The sequence below is a fragment of the Sylvia atricapilla genome, chromosome 14 (assembly GCF_009819655.1).
Source record: "Sylvia atricapilla isolate bSylAtr1 chromosome 14, bSylAtr1.pri, whole genome shotgun sequence".
Taxonomy (NCBI): Eukaryota; Metazoa; Chordata; class Aves; order Passeriformes; family Sylviidae; genus Sylvia; species Sylvia atricapilla.
Window position 1 is genome coordinate 15,442,141 of NC_089153.1, and position 12,362 is coordinate 15,454,502.

Genomic DNA, 12,362 nt, shown 5'->3' on the forward strand with positions numbered 1-12,362 from the left:
ATGAGCCCCTCACCCCACCTGGGCTGATGGTGGGCAGCTGGGGAATGTGTCTGAGCCCCTCTGCACCCCTGTCCTGTGTCATCCCCAAGCTCCAGCTGCTGAGAACCCAGCCCTCAACCTGCTCCAGGGCCTGGTGGTTTCCTTTGGGCAGCAGTGGGGAGCCGTGGCACTCGCTGACGTGGCCTCAGGCAGGCTCAGCAATTTCTCCTGCAACCCTGCGAGGGGACAGCTTGTGGGTGCTGGTGTTTCCTCGAAGTGAGGTATCCCAGAGTGGGAGGCTGTGTCAGCCCTGTGCCTGGGCACAGCACCCCCCCAGGCTGGGACCCCTGCCCCGTGGGGAGAGGGATGCCCTGTGCCCCAGTGCCCCAGCCCGGGGGGACCTGATTTATCCGGGGGGTAGGCGACGGCGGGGTGACAGCTGGCTGGAGGATTTGCCGAGGGCATTATTTAATGCTGTGGGTAAATGGAGGAACAGCAGCTAATTCCAGAGCCCGTAATCCTCTTCCTCCCCCGGGGACGGGGAGTGTGCCAGTCACGCACCCGCCGGCGGGCCCCGGGGACGAGCCCCCGGCAGCTCCCAAGGCGGTGCCGCAGCGGGCCGGAGCGACTCCCAGACCATGGGTGATGTGCAGAAGGTAAGCGGGGTCCAGGGACATCCCACCTGCTCCGGGGAGGGTGTGCAGCACCAGCTCTCAGTGGTGGTGCCAGGAGGGCGGACAGAGCTGGGCTGTGCCTGGGGCATGCCCCCTCAGCGTGCCCAGGAGCTGGGAGTGGTCCCAGGGCTGGGACAGCACACCCCGGGAATGGGGGAATTGGGGTTGGGCAGATCTGCTGTGGGGCCACCCCAAGCCTGAACGCCTTGGGAGCTGGGCCTTGGTGCTCGCTTGGGCCATAGACACAAGGTACCCAAAGCCAACAGTGTGCCCAGTTGCCCCCTCCCAAATAAGGGTGCCCTGCTGCGACCCAGCACCCCACAGAGCTCCCCTAGCACCCCCTGCCCCCAGGGGCTGCTCTCTGTCATCCAGAAGCTGAAGGGTTCACCGGAGCAGGAGCTCCGCATCGTCCTGCTGGGGCTGGATAACGCGGGCAAGACGACGCTGCTGAAGCGCCTGGCTTCCGAGGAGGTCAGCACCATCACCCCCACACAGGTAGGTGCTGCTGGGGGCCACGGGCAGCGGTGGAGGGTGCAGGTGCCACCCATCCCTTGGGTGATGCCGGGGTTTGTGTCCCCGTGCAGGGATTCAACATCAAGAGCGTCCATTCCCACGGTTTGAAGCTGAATGTTTGGGATATCGGGGGGCAGCGCTCCATCCGCCCATACTGGAAGAAGTATCTGGGCAGCACAGACCTGCTGGTGAGTGTGGGGCAGCATCCCCCAGCCCTGTGAGTGCTGTGTGGGCCCCACAGAAGGGCTGTGCAGCCAGGCAAGAAGGAGCCCCTGACTGTCGCTTTTGTCCCCACGACAGATTTATGTCATTGATAGTGCCGACCAGAAGCGTTTCGAGGAGACAGGGCAGGTATGACTGACCCAGTGAGGGGTGGCTGTGGGGTCCTGGGGCTCTGATCTATATGGCACCAGCTCTTTGGGAATGAGGGGGGAAGCAAAGCTGCTCTCAGTTGAGGGGCAGTGCTGCGGGGGGCCATGCTGTCCCCAGAGCTCTGTGATCACGATCAGCATCTCAGCAGGCAGAGATACCCCACTCCACAGCCCAGCAGCTTCCCCGGAGCTGGGATGCTCCAAGGGTGCCCAGCACAGGGTGACAGTCCCTGGTGAAAGTGACTCCTCAGTCCCCAGCCTTCATCCCACCCCTCCCAGCATCAGGTTAGTGATATGGCCAGACAAAGGTTTGTGAGTAGCAAATTCAATTACAAACCCAGGGAATGAAGCTCTGAGAGGAGAAGGTGAGACTCCAAGTGCCAGCCCCAGCTGTTCCAGCACCAGACGGTGGTGTGGGTGTGCCAGACAGCTCGGGACTGCCAGGAGCTTCCTGCAGCTGCCCTTTGCCCAGGGCTCTCAGTACTGGGATGGTTTCAATCCACAAGTAGCCCTGCATGTGGCTCCTGGGCTGATGGAGCTCCAGGAGGTGAAGCCCCTTTGGGAGCTTCTCTCCCTCGGGATGTCAAGACCTCACAGCTTCCTTATTTGCAATGAGCACCAGAGAGAAGGCATGAGGCATTTGCAGGGCTGAGGTGTCCAGCCCATGCTGGGCAGCTCCATGGAGGAGGGCAGCAGCCCTGGGAGAAGCTTCTCTCTTGGCAGGAACTGGCAGAGCTCACAGAGGACGAGTCCCTCACGGGGGTCCCACTGCTGGTGTTTGCCAACAAGCAGGACCTGGTGACTGCAGCACCCGCAGCCGAAATCGCAGAAGGGCTGAGCCTCCACACCTACCGAGACCGGGAGTGGCAGATCCAGGCCTGCTCAGCCCTGTCTGGGGAAGGGGTACAGGTAGCCATGGGGTCCTGTGGGCTCTGCAGAGCTGGGAGAGGGCCCAAGGGCCTGTGTTCACATCCTTCTTCCCTCCAGGATGGGATGAACTGGATTTCCAGCCAGATCATGAACAGGAAGAAGTGAGAGCTGCAAAGTGCCAGATGGGACTGAGCTGCAGGTCCCTACGCCACGGCCAATCCCCCATGTCCCTTGGCTCCCCCTGAGCCTCGGCTGGGCCCTGAGCCTCAGACTGCCATGTTTGGATGATTCCCCCACCCAAGTCTTCCAATAATCAATTGGCTTCCCCTCTCCCTGCCTCCTGAGCTTCCACGGGCTCCTCACACCCCCTGACTCCCCTGCAGCCTCGCTGCTGTTGGAGGGAAGCACGTGTCCCACTGTGTTGAGGGCTTGCACACCCCCAGCATGAGAAGTCCCCCTGCCCAGGACTCGTCCATCCACGCTGCCGTCACACCCTGCAGGGGCTGCTGTGACCCACACACTGCCCCGGGCACACCGGGTACACCAACACGGCGCTGGCTGCACCGCCAGGCACCCGAGTGTCCCCGTGTGCTCCTGCAGGGTGGTGCTGCCCCAGCCGTGGCGGCTGGCTCGGGAAAGCCTTTGTTCAGCATCTCTCGCTGGCCACTGGAGTCCCCATGTGCACACAGAACGAGCAACGAGACAGGACCAGTCGCCAACAGAGGGATGTCCTTGTCCAGTGCCAGCGCGGGTTGCTCTGTGCCACGGAGGGTTCCCTGTACCCTTGGGACATGCCGTGTGTCCCACCCGGGGCTGCTATCACTTGGCTAGAGGAGCCCATCTAGAGGGCTAGCAGATTCCGCTCCCTGGCCACCACAGCTGCCGTGGCGGAGGGACGGGGAGACCTGCGGGAGCGGGGCGGGGGCTGCGCTGCGACCCTCAATAAAGCTGCTGTGACCTCCACACTGCCTCGGCCTGGCCTTCCTGCCCTGCGCCGCTGCTGAGCCGCTGCTCTGCGGCCCGGCGAGGCCCGAGGAGCCGTTCCCAGGGCCATCCCGGGGCCGTTCCCGGGGCCATTACCGGGCCATTCCCCGGCCCATCCCGGGGCCATTACCAGGCCATTCCCCGGCCCATCCCGGGGCCGTTCCCATGCCCAGGGCCCGTCGAGGCGGGTCACATGTCCGCCAGGCGGCACGAGCCGCGCACGTGAGGCGGCCTAGGAAAGCAGGAGGACTACATCTCCCGGCAGACCCCGCGCCGCCCCGCACGCGTAGCGCACGCCGGGAGCCCGTTCGGCCCCCTCCTCCCGCAGCACAACGGGAGCTGCTGGCCCCGGGGGCCCCGCCCTCCTCCCCTGCAATAGGTGGGCAGGGATGCCCCTCAAGTCTAGGGGCGAGATCACGGCGAGTGCGGGTGTCTAATTGGTTGTTGCTGTGGCGAGGCGAGGCTGAGGGCGGGGCGCCGGAAGGCGGAAGCGGAGCATGGCGGCGGGTGCGGGCGGGCTGGTGGCGGCGGCCGCGGTGCTGTTGGCCCTGGCCGGGCCGCGCCCGGTGCCCGCCGAGCTCACGGATGGCAACAGCGAGCATCTGAAGCGGGAGCATTCGCTGATGAAGCCGTACCAGGGTAAGCGCGGGGCCGGGGGGACGCGCAGGGCGCCCCGCTAGCGGCCCGGGCTGATCCGCGCTCTGTTCGCCCCTTTGCAGGCGCGGGCTCCGCCGCGATGCCGTTGTGGGACTTCCAGGGCAGCACCATGGTCACCAGCCAGTACGTCCGCCTGACGCCCGACGAGCGCAGTCGGGAAGGCTCCATCTGGAACCGCGTGGTGAGAGCCCGGGGAGGACGCGCAGGGGGCTCGGGACGGCCCTGCCGCCTCATGGCCTGACGCCGCTGGGCTTTCTCCCACAGCCCTGCTTCCTCAAGGACTGGGAGCTCCACGTCCACTTCAAGATCCACGGAGCCGGCAAGAAGAATCTGCACGGGGATGGGCTGGCGCTGTGGTACACGCAGGAACGCCTGACGCCAGGTCAGTGCCGGCACCGGCTGGTCCGCAGCGCACGGGCCCTGTCCCGCAAGGCAGCTGGCCGGGGAGCGCCTCTGAGCTCCCCCCTCTGGTTTCACTACACTGGGGTGACGTGTCCCATGTGTTCTGCCCGGGCAGCAGGTGCCCTCAGCCACCTGCTTGGCAGTGAACAGTTTGTACAGCTCAGAACTCTCTGAGCACAAATTCTGATCTCCTTTTGTCTCTTTCTCTCTACACTCTTCTGCGCTGTTCCAGGTCCTGTCTTTGGCAGCAAGGACAACTTCCATGGACTGGCTATTTTCCTCGATACCTATCCCAACGATGAGGCGACAGAGGTGAGTAGTCCCAGGAGCTTGTGCAGTGCCCAGCAGGCTGTTCCTTTCCTGCTTTAAGTGCTTCTCACCTGATCCAAGGAAAAGTCTCCCCTTAGTTGTGCATGGTCTGCTCTTCCTGTGATGGGAGTTGGTAAAGAGAAGAGTTTGTGTACATTAATGGACATTAGAAGCTCCTTGCTCTTTCTTGTGCTGCTCTTGTCTATGCAGATGTTTCTGCACAGGAGAGTAGGCACAGAGCTGGTGTACACCCAGCACTACCTGCTAATACTCGTCCTGAGTGTCATTCCCTGACCTCTGTGCTTTGAATACTCATTCTACAATGTTTCAGCCCTTATTTTCTCTTTGCAACCTGTGTGTGTATGAAAGAAACTCCTAGGCTGCCTTTTTGCTCCAGGATTCCTCATGGCCACAGGACAGATCAGTCCTGTGAGGGCTGGAGATTCTTTTCTTCTGTTCTGCTCTGTGTTTGTGGATGTCATTATGGCACAGTCAGAAAACAAAACTGTGCTATGGGGTTTGTACCATCAAAACCCTGATACTTCAGTCATAAAGCACCTGGAAATGACCCATTTCCCTGTTGTGTTGATGCTCATGGGAGGTGAATTCCTGCCTCCAGTTGTCCTCTTCTGGTGTAGGTAATCCCCTGATCATACCGCTTGTGTGTAGTTTTGCTGCTTATGTGAGGTTTCTGTATGTTCTGGGTCTTGTGCTTTGTTCTCACACTTCTGGTGTTCAAGGAATGTCTGGACATTGCAGTCAGGGCTAGCTGACAAGGTGGGGATTGGTCGCAGGTTGGACTGAATGCTCTTAGGTATCTTTTCCAGCCTAAATGATTCTGGGATTTTTTACCCAGCCACTCTGCAAGTGTGGGACAGCCTGGTTGCCCTGGCCATGGAGTACAGGCTGGGTTTATCCACAGAATCACAGGATGAGGGTCTTGAAATGGGAGATCAGAAAGGCTGGCTCTGCTTAGGCAGCTGTGGCTTGGTTCAGAAGCAGGTTTAGGTGGAGAAGCAGCCGTGGTGCTCCGTGCCTGAGCTGTGCCGTGCTCCCACCGCGCTCCCTGCAGGCACAGCGCCTCTGGCTGTGCCCCCATGAGCCCTGGCAGCTGCTCTCTGTCCCCACAGCGTGTGTTCCCCTACATCTCGGCCATGGTCAACAACGGCTCCCTGACCTACGACCACAGCAAGGACGGGCGCTGGACGGAGCTGGCTGGCTGCTCGGCCGACCTGCGCAACCAGAACCACGACACCTTCCTGGCCGTGCGCTACTCCCGCGGCCGCCTCACGGTGAGACAGGGGCTTCCTGCCTGTCAGGTGGGGCAGGGCTGGCTCTGCCAGGAGCTGGAGATGGTATTCCAGGCTCAGGCACTGCCTCTCTGGTACCTCCAGCTCCAGAGGAGGTGGGCCAGGCGGGATGGTGGCTCTGTGTTTGCCACTATCACAAAAGTGATTGCCTGGAGAGGGTGTGGAGTGTCCCTCACTGGAGATAATAATGAATCGTCTGGATACAATCTGTGTGATCTGGGATGGCCCTGCTTGAGCAGGATGTTGCCAGACGGACATGAAAAGATCACACTCACACCTTCAGGTGGTGAGATGAGAAAGAAATAAGTTTATTTTAGGATCTCGATTTATATAGCCTTTGGAATTTGATCAGGGATTGAGGGCCGAGATTAACACCTCTCTGACCCCGCTGGTCGACATAAAAGTCCATCAATTTGTCCTTCCCCCTGGAAAGGAATGTATTATTTACAAAACATCATTCTTTGTTTATTTTACAATGGATGAGAAAGCTCCAGTAGAAATGTAAACCATCAGAAGGCTGAAAAATCAGGGTGACAGTTGGACTCTGTCCCACGATTCTGAACATTCCTGGTGTCACTCTCTCCTGGTTTTGCAGGTGATGACTGATGTGGAAGACAAGAATGAATGGAAGAACTGCATTGACATCGCAGGGGTGCAGCTGCCAACCGGGTACTTCTTTGGTGCTTCTGCTGGCACTGGAGATCTCTCTGGTGAGAGGGGGATTTGCTCCGTTGAACTCATGGTGGTTGGAGCCTGGATTAGGTGACTCTTTCTTGGCAGGGAAGTCAGATTTCCAGAGGTCCCTTCCCAACCCTAAAAATTTTGTGATTCTCTGATTGTAACACTGGATGGACTGGATAGTTTCCATGGCTTCCTTTCTCTGAATTGTTCACTGGGCTCTTTAAACTCTTTTGGAACCCATGGCTGGGGAAAGGAGGCACCTGAGAGCTAAGGAACATCTTTGGATTGCAGTTTGACACCTGGGGATGAGGGTGGCTTGAGAGGGAAGGAGACTGGACCTGGCAGAGGATGGTCTGAGGGGTGCTCCAAGTGTGTGGACATCTCAGAGCTTCTGATGGTGTTTGGCACTCATGGTTGTTCCCCAGATAATCACGACATTATCTCGATGAAGCTCTTCCAGCTCATGGTGGAGCACCCTGTAGAAGATGAGACCATTGACTGGACCAAGATCGAGCCAAGAGTCAGCCTCCTTAAATCCCCCAAAGGTGAGGCTGTGAGCTTTGGAAACCTTTCCTGGGGGATTGGGATGTCAGGCCTGGACTCTGGAAGGCACTGAAGGTGTGGCACCTGGCAAAACTCCACAAGATCTGAGATCCCGTTGGTCACTGTAGCTGTTTTTTACCTTGCAGACAACGTGGATGACCCGACGGGGAATTTCCGGAGCGGGCCGCTGACAGGCTGGAAGGTGTTCCTGCTGCTGCTCTGTGCACTGCTGGGCATCATTGTCTGCGCCGTGGTGGGAGCCGTGGTCTTCCAGAAACGCCAGGAGAGGAACAAACGTTTCTACTAGTGGAGCACCTGTGCCCAAACCCATCTTTTTTTATGGGGAGCTGTAAAAAAAAAAACCCTGTGGTTTCTAAATGCTGTTTCTGAGAAATACCAGAAGTATTTTCTTACCTGTCTGTTTTGGCTGTAACCCCCGCCCGGGCCTTGGCCTCCCGCGGGTTGGACTGAGGGCGGTGATACCCGCCGGCTCCCCGGAGCCGTGGTGGGGGAGCCTGGAGGTTGCTCCCCGGTTTTTCCAGAGCTCCCCCCGCCTTGCTGGGACTTGCTGTGCTGCCTGGGGCAGGTGTGAACACGAAGGGCTGAGGGGAGGGGGCTGCGAGTGGGGCATTAAAGGACTGACACCATCCGTGGCCGTGGCTCTGTCTGATGGGGAGAGAAGGGGGGCTCTGCTGGGAGCGAGGATGGGAAGTGCTGGTCGAAGGGACCGGGACTCAGCTTGGTGGGGGTGCAGGGAGGCAATCCTGGGAGGCTCCTAAAGGAACTAGGGGCGGGATCTGTGCTCGCCGGCACCTGCCGGGGATGTGGTGGGGTGTCCCCGCGGTTTCCGAAGGAGCCCCGGCAGGGGCTGGCGGTGGGGCGGGATGGAGGGGGTGTCCCCGGCGGCCGGTCCCGCCCCCGTCCCACCCCCTCGGCGGAAGACAGCGGGGCCGTGTTTCCGGGGGAGAAGGGGGAGCGGCGGGCGCAGCCAGCGTGTCCCGGGGCCGGCGGGGCCGGGCGGGCGCCATGGGCCCGGCCCGCCGCAGGGACGCGCTCCGGCTGCGCGGCGGAGGGTGAGCCCGGCGGGGTCCGGGGGGATGGAACCGGTTGGAGGGATGCTATCGCGGTGTGGGCGGCGGGGGTCCCACCGTGCGCTGACCCCGCGCCATCCCGCAGGTCCCCGCCGCTCCTGCGGCTCTTCCCCGGCCGCCTGTCCGCCTTCCCGCTGTTCCTGCTGGCGCTGCTGCTGGGCTTCGCTTCTCTGCTCTGGCTGCAGCTCAGCTGCTCGGGCGAGGGGCCGTCGCCGGGCGGGCAGCACCGGGGGGTTCCCCGGCAGCCCTGCCCGCCGCCCGCGCCGCCGCAGCCGCCCGAGGAGGAGGCGGCGTGGGGCCCGCACCGGCTGGCGCTGCTGGTGCCCTTCCGAGAGCGCTTCGAGGAGCTGCTGGCCTTCGTGCCGTACATGCACCGCTTCCTCGGCAAGAAGAGGATCCGCCACCACATCTTCATCCTCAACCAAGTGGATCATTTCAGGTAGCGTCTCTCTCTGCCGAGGGGCTTCCTTCCCGAAGCTCTGTGAGTGCTGGGAGCGTCCTGCAGAGAAGTGGAGGATCAGGGCAGTGGGATGGCAGGGGCAGTGTGTGATGCTCTCCCCAGAGCTGCCCATTCTAGAGCTTAGAGATGGACAAAGTGGTGGTTTGCTTCCTTCTTCCTTAGCAAGAATAGAATCTTAGCATAGAATCCTTTATCCTCGGCTCTTTCAGCTTTCTTCCCAGTGTCACAGGTCTGCAGCAGCAAACTTATGGGGATTCTGGAAGTCCAGGACAGGTCACGGGGTGTTTGGAAATGCTGTCACTCCCAGCTCACTGTGCGGGGAGAAGCCGGGGTGCAGGTGCAGGATGGAACGCTGTGTTTGCACGTGTCCCTGTTTGGGGACAGCTCAAACATTGAGCATTGACAGTTGTGGCAGAGGGATGTGTGGGGACAGTGGCTACTGTGCGTGGCACTGAGAACCCTCAGTGCCGTGGCAGGTTTAACAGAGCGTCCCTGATCAACGTGGGCTTCCTGGAGAGCGGCAATGACACCGACTACATCGCCATGCACGACGTGGATCTCCTGCCCCTCAATGAGCACCTGGACTACAGCTTCCCGGAGGCAGGGCCCTTCCATGTGGCATCCCCCGAGCTGCACCCGCTTTACCACTACAAGACCTACGTGGGTGGCATCCTGCTGCTCACCAAGCAGCACTACGAGTTGGTGAGCTGCTGGGTGGGATGTCCTGGATGGTTTGGAGCAGGAGTGATGACATTATCATGGTGAACTTGGGAAGTGGGGACAGGAGTCGGAATGGTTTGGGGACAGAGCCTGTGGTCTGAGTTGCTGAGGGGCAGGACAGGAGAGGCTGGGCTGGTGTCTGCTCCTCTGAGGGTGTGGAGTTGTGCTCGACCTTGGCTGGTATGGTGCTGCTCTCGTTGCAGTGCAATGGCATGTCTAACCGCTTCTGGGGCTGGGGACGGGAGGACGATGAGTTTTATCGACGTATCAAAGGAGCTGGTCTCCAGGTAAGTGGTCTCTGCACCCTCCTGGCTTGAAATTGCCCTTTGTTATGTCTCTTCACCTGGCCCCCACTGTGGCTACTCAGTTTGGGGTCTGGGGAAGGCACTCCAGCAGGTGCAAGAGTTTTCCAGTAGCTTTATGGAAGCTCTGCTCTTCTCCCAGGTTCGTCGTCCCTCTGGAATCACAACTGGATACGAGACCTTCCAGCACCTGCATGACCCAGCCTGGAGGAAGAGAGACCAGAAGCGCATCGCTGCGCAGAAGCAGGTGAGACCTGTGGCCAAGGGGAGCCATGGGAGATTTGGGCTGTGGCCACCACGTGCTCTGAGCCCTCCTTGCTCATGTCCTCTGCCAGCTCTGCCTCCCTCCCCGGCCACTGGGTGCTTCCCCTTTCCAGCCTGGGCCGAGCAGTCTTTCTCTTCCTCAGGAGCAGTTCAAGGTGGATCGGGAGGGAGGCCTGAACAACGTGAGGTACCGAATCGAGTCACGGACAGATCTGAGTGTGGCAGGAGCCCCTTGCACTGTCCTTAATATCTTGCTGGACTGTGACACAGACGAGACCCCCTGGTGCACGTTTGGCTGAGCCAGTCCCCACGTGCCAGTCGTGTGCTCTGTGCTGGTGCCAAGACTCCGTGGCTGCCGTGGAGCTGCCTGGAGCAGGCAGGGGTTTTGCAGCGGATGAGCATGGCAGTGCTGGCGAGACACAGAGGAGCAGAAGAGGCTGAGAACTGGACTTTGCTGGAAGTAACAGAAGAGGCTGAGAGTGGGACTCGCTGGTATCGCTGCAGGCGCTGGTGCTGCCTCCCAGGGCAGGTGCAGGAGGTGGCTTTCCTGTGCTGGACATGGCTGAGCTGCCACGTAGCTCAGAGGACAATAAAGAACTGTCAGGACACCTGTGAGTTGTGAATGCCCTGGGCTGTGCTGGCATTACTCCATTTTCCTGTTCCCTTCACCTTCCTTCAGCACACCTGTTCTGGCTTGGCCGCAGCTCCTCTCTGTGTGACAGGTGAGCTCTGAGCTGCTCTGGTTCAGAGGCCAAGCCAGTCTGAAATGGGCTCTGAAAAAGACGGTGCCTCTTCCAGCTGCCAGGTACCCCCAGGGCTGGGCTGTTGTCATTTCACTGCAGGAAGTGGTTGTGGTTGAGCCGTGCCCGAGCCCCAGCATCCACAGTGCTGTGCTTCTAGTCCAGGGCCTCTCTGGGGTGAGGGAGAGACTTCTGGCTAAGCTCTCCTTTCCCTGCCTGCCTTCCGTGGCATGTGCTGCCTCAGCCTTTCTGGGGGGGTTGGAAAATCTGATGTCTCCCCTGGGGTCTTGGCACACATAAGGTGCTGCTGCCTCCTCAGGCTGGGCAGACCCAGTTGAACAGCCAGTACCCCTCCATTCAGCCCTACCACTAGCACTGGCACCAGGCCCTCCACGTTTCCTGGCCCCTTCTGTCCTCATCTCCTGCCTGGCACTTCCTGAGTAGTTGCTTTGCATCCCCAGAGAGAAGCTGTTGCCATCCCGGAAAGATGGAGTAGCTCCAGAGAAGAGGGAGGGAGGGAGGGAAGAAAGCATCAGAGCCAAGTGCAGGGGTCATGTACCTTGTAGGGGCCGTGGGATGGAGTGTCTGGAGGGATCTGGTGCCTTCTGCTCTGTGTGCTGCTCTGCAGCTGGGAGAGGAGTCTGGAGCCCTTAGATAGGCTGTGGGGGGCTGTCTCTGAGGCAGGGATTGACGTATTGGTGCAGGATCTGTTTTGCATCATGGAAGCAGCAGGCCCAGCCTCGGGGCAATGCGGGGATGTGCTGTCCAAGAGCTCCTGATGGCCTGTCCTGCCTGATGGCTCCAAAGCAGCGCTGGTATCTGGCATGAAGGTGCTGGTGGACTTGGACAGCTGGTGCACTTCTCCACAGGTGTTCCCAGGACCAGTCATGCCCTTGCTGTGGGCAACCAGAGGGACATACTGGCCCAGCAGCCCCACTCCTCCTGCCTCTCCATGGCACGGGTTTGGGATCAGCCATCTGTATGGCAGCCCCTTCCTGGTGCCTGAACCACAGCCAGGGCTGGTGGAGGCAGATCAAAGTATTTCTCTGCGCCGTTCAAAATAGATGACACAATTTGGGGCAGGTTTCATAAAGACGTAGCTGTGCAGAAACAGAGAGCATATGTGCACCTCGCACTTGGCTCAGCGCTCCAGGCTCCTCTCCTGCTGCCTGGCAGCTATTTCTCAGCTCCGCTCGCAGCCCCCTCATCCTCCGGTTGCTTTTGTGGAAGAGGCGCCCTGCTGGAGACCCGGCTTCCTTTTATAGCCCTGAATGTGACTCGGGGGTCGCTCTGCTCTGCTCCCCCCACACGCTGAATACCGGCAATGGCCCAGCGGGAGGGGACGGAGATTTTCCCCGTTGCCTTTCCACAGATGGATAACACCGTGCCTGCCGTCCTGCAGAGCCGAGCCGAAAGCCTCCCAGCGTTCTCATGCTCTCAGCAAGCCTGAGGAGAACATCAGAATGCTCAGGGGCAGAGAGGACCCCTGGAG

The 12,362-nt window shown here is 60.3% G+C and overlaps 3 protein-coding genes across 3 annotated transcripts; all 3 read left to right on the forward strand.

The window, feature by feature from the left end:
- Positions 1–336: 336 nt before the first annotated feature.
- Positions 337–2,572, forward strand: LOC136367596 (ADP-ribosylation factor-like protein 3). The gene is given in 7 exon segments (XM_066329360.1): positions 337–565; positions 567–635; positions 948–1,148; positions 1,238–1,354; positions 1,467–1,517; positions 2,261–2,446; positions 2,525–2,572. Coding segments are annotated over 7 exon segments (774 nt in total). The 5' UTR covers positions 337–463.
- A 1,282-nt stretch (positions 2,573–3,854) lies between these two features.
- On the forward strand, positions 3,855–7,689 carry LMAN2 (lectin, mannose binding 2). Its single transcript, XM_066329352.1, has 8 exons — positions 3,855–4,030; positions 4,111–4,229; positions 4,313–4,430; positions 4,683–4,762; positions 5,890–6,051; positions 6,665–6,779; positions 7,176–7,295; positions 7,440–7,689. Exons 1-8 carry the CDS (start codon positions 3,889–3,891, stop codon positions 7,598–7,600), a joined length of 1,017 nt encoding a protein of 338 aa, XP_066185449.1. The 5' UTR covers positions 3,855–3,888; the 3' UTR covers positions 7,601–7,689.
- A 562-nt stretch (positions 7,690–8,251) lies between these two features.
- B4GALT7 (beta-1,4-galactosyltransferase 7) lies at positions 8,252–10,738 on the forward strand. The gene is made up of 6 exons (XM_066329353.1): positions 8,252–8,366; positions 8,470–8,823; positions 9,321–9,546; positions 9,768–9,851; positions 10,009–10,113; positions 10,274–10,738. Exons 1-6 carry the CDS (start codon positions 8,320–8,322, stop codon positions 10,427–10,429), a joined length of 972 nt encoding a protein of 323 aa, XP_066185450.1. The 5' UTR covers positions 8,252–8,319; the 3' UTR covers positions 10,430–10,738.
- Positions 10,739–12,362: the final 1,624 nt, after the last annotated feature.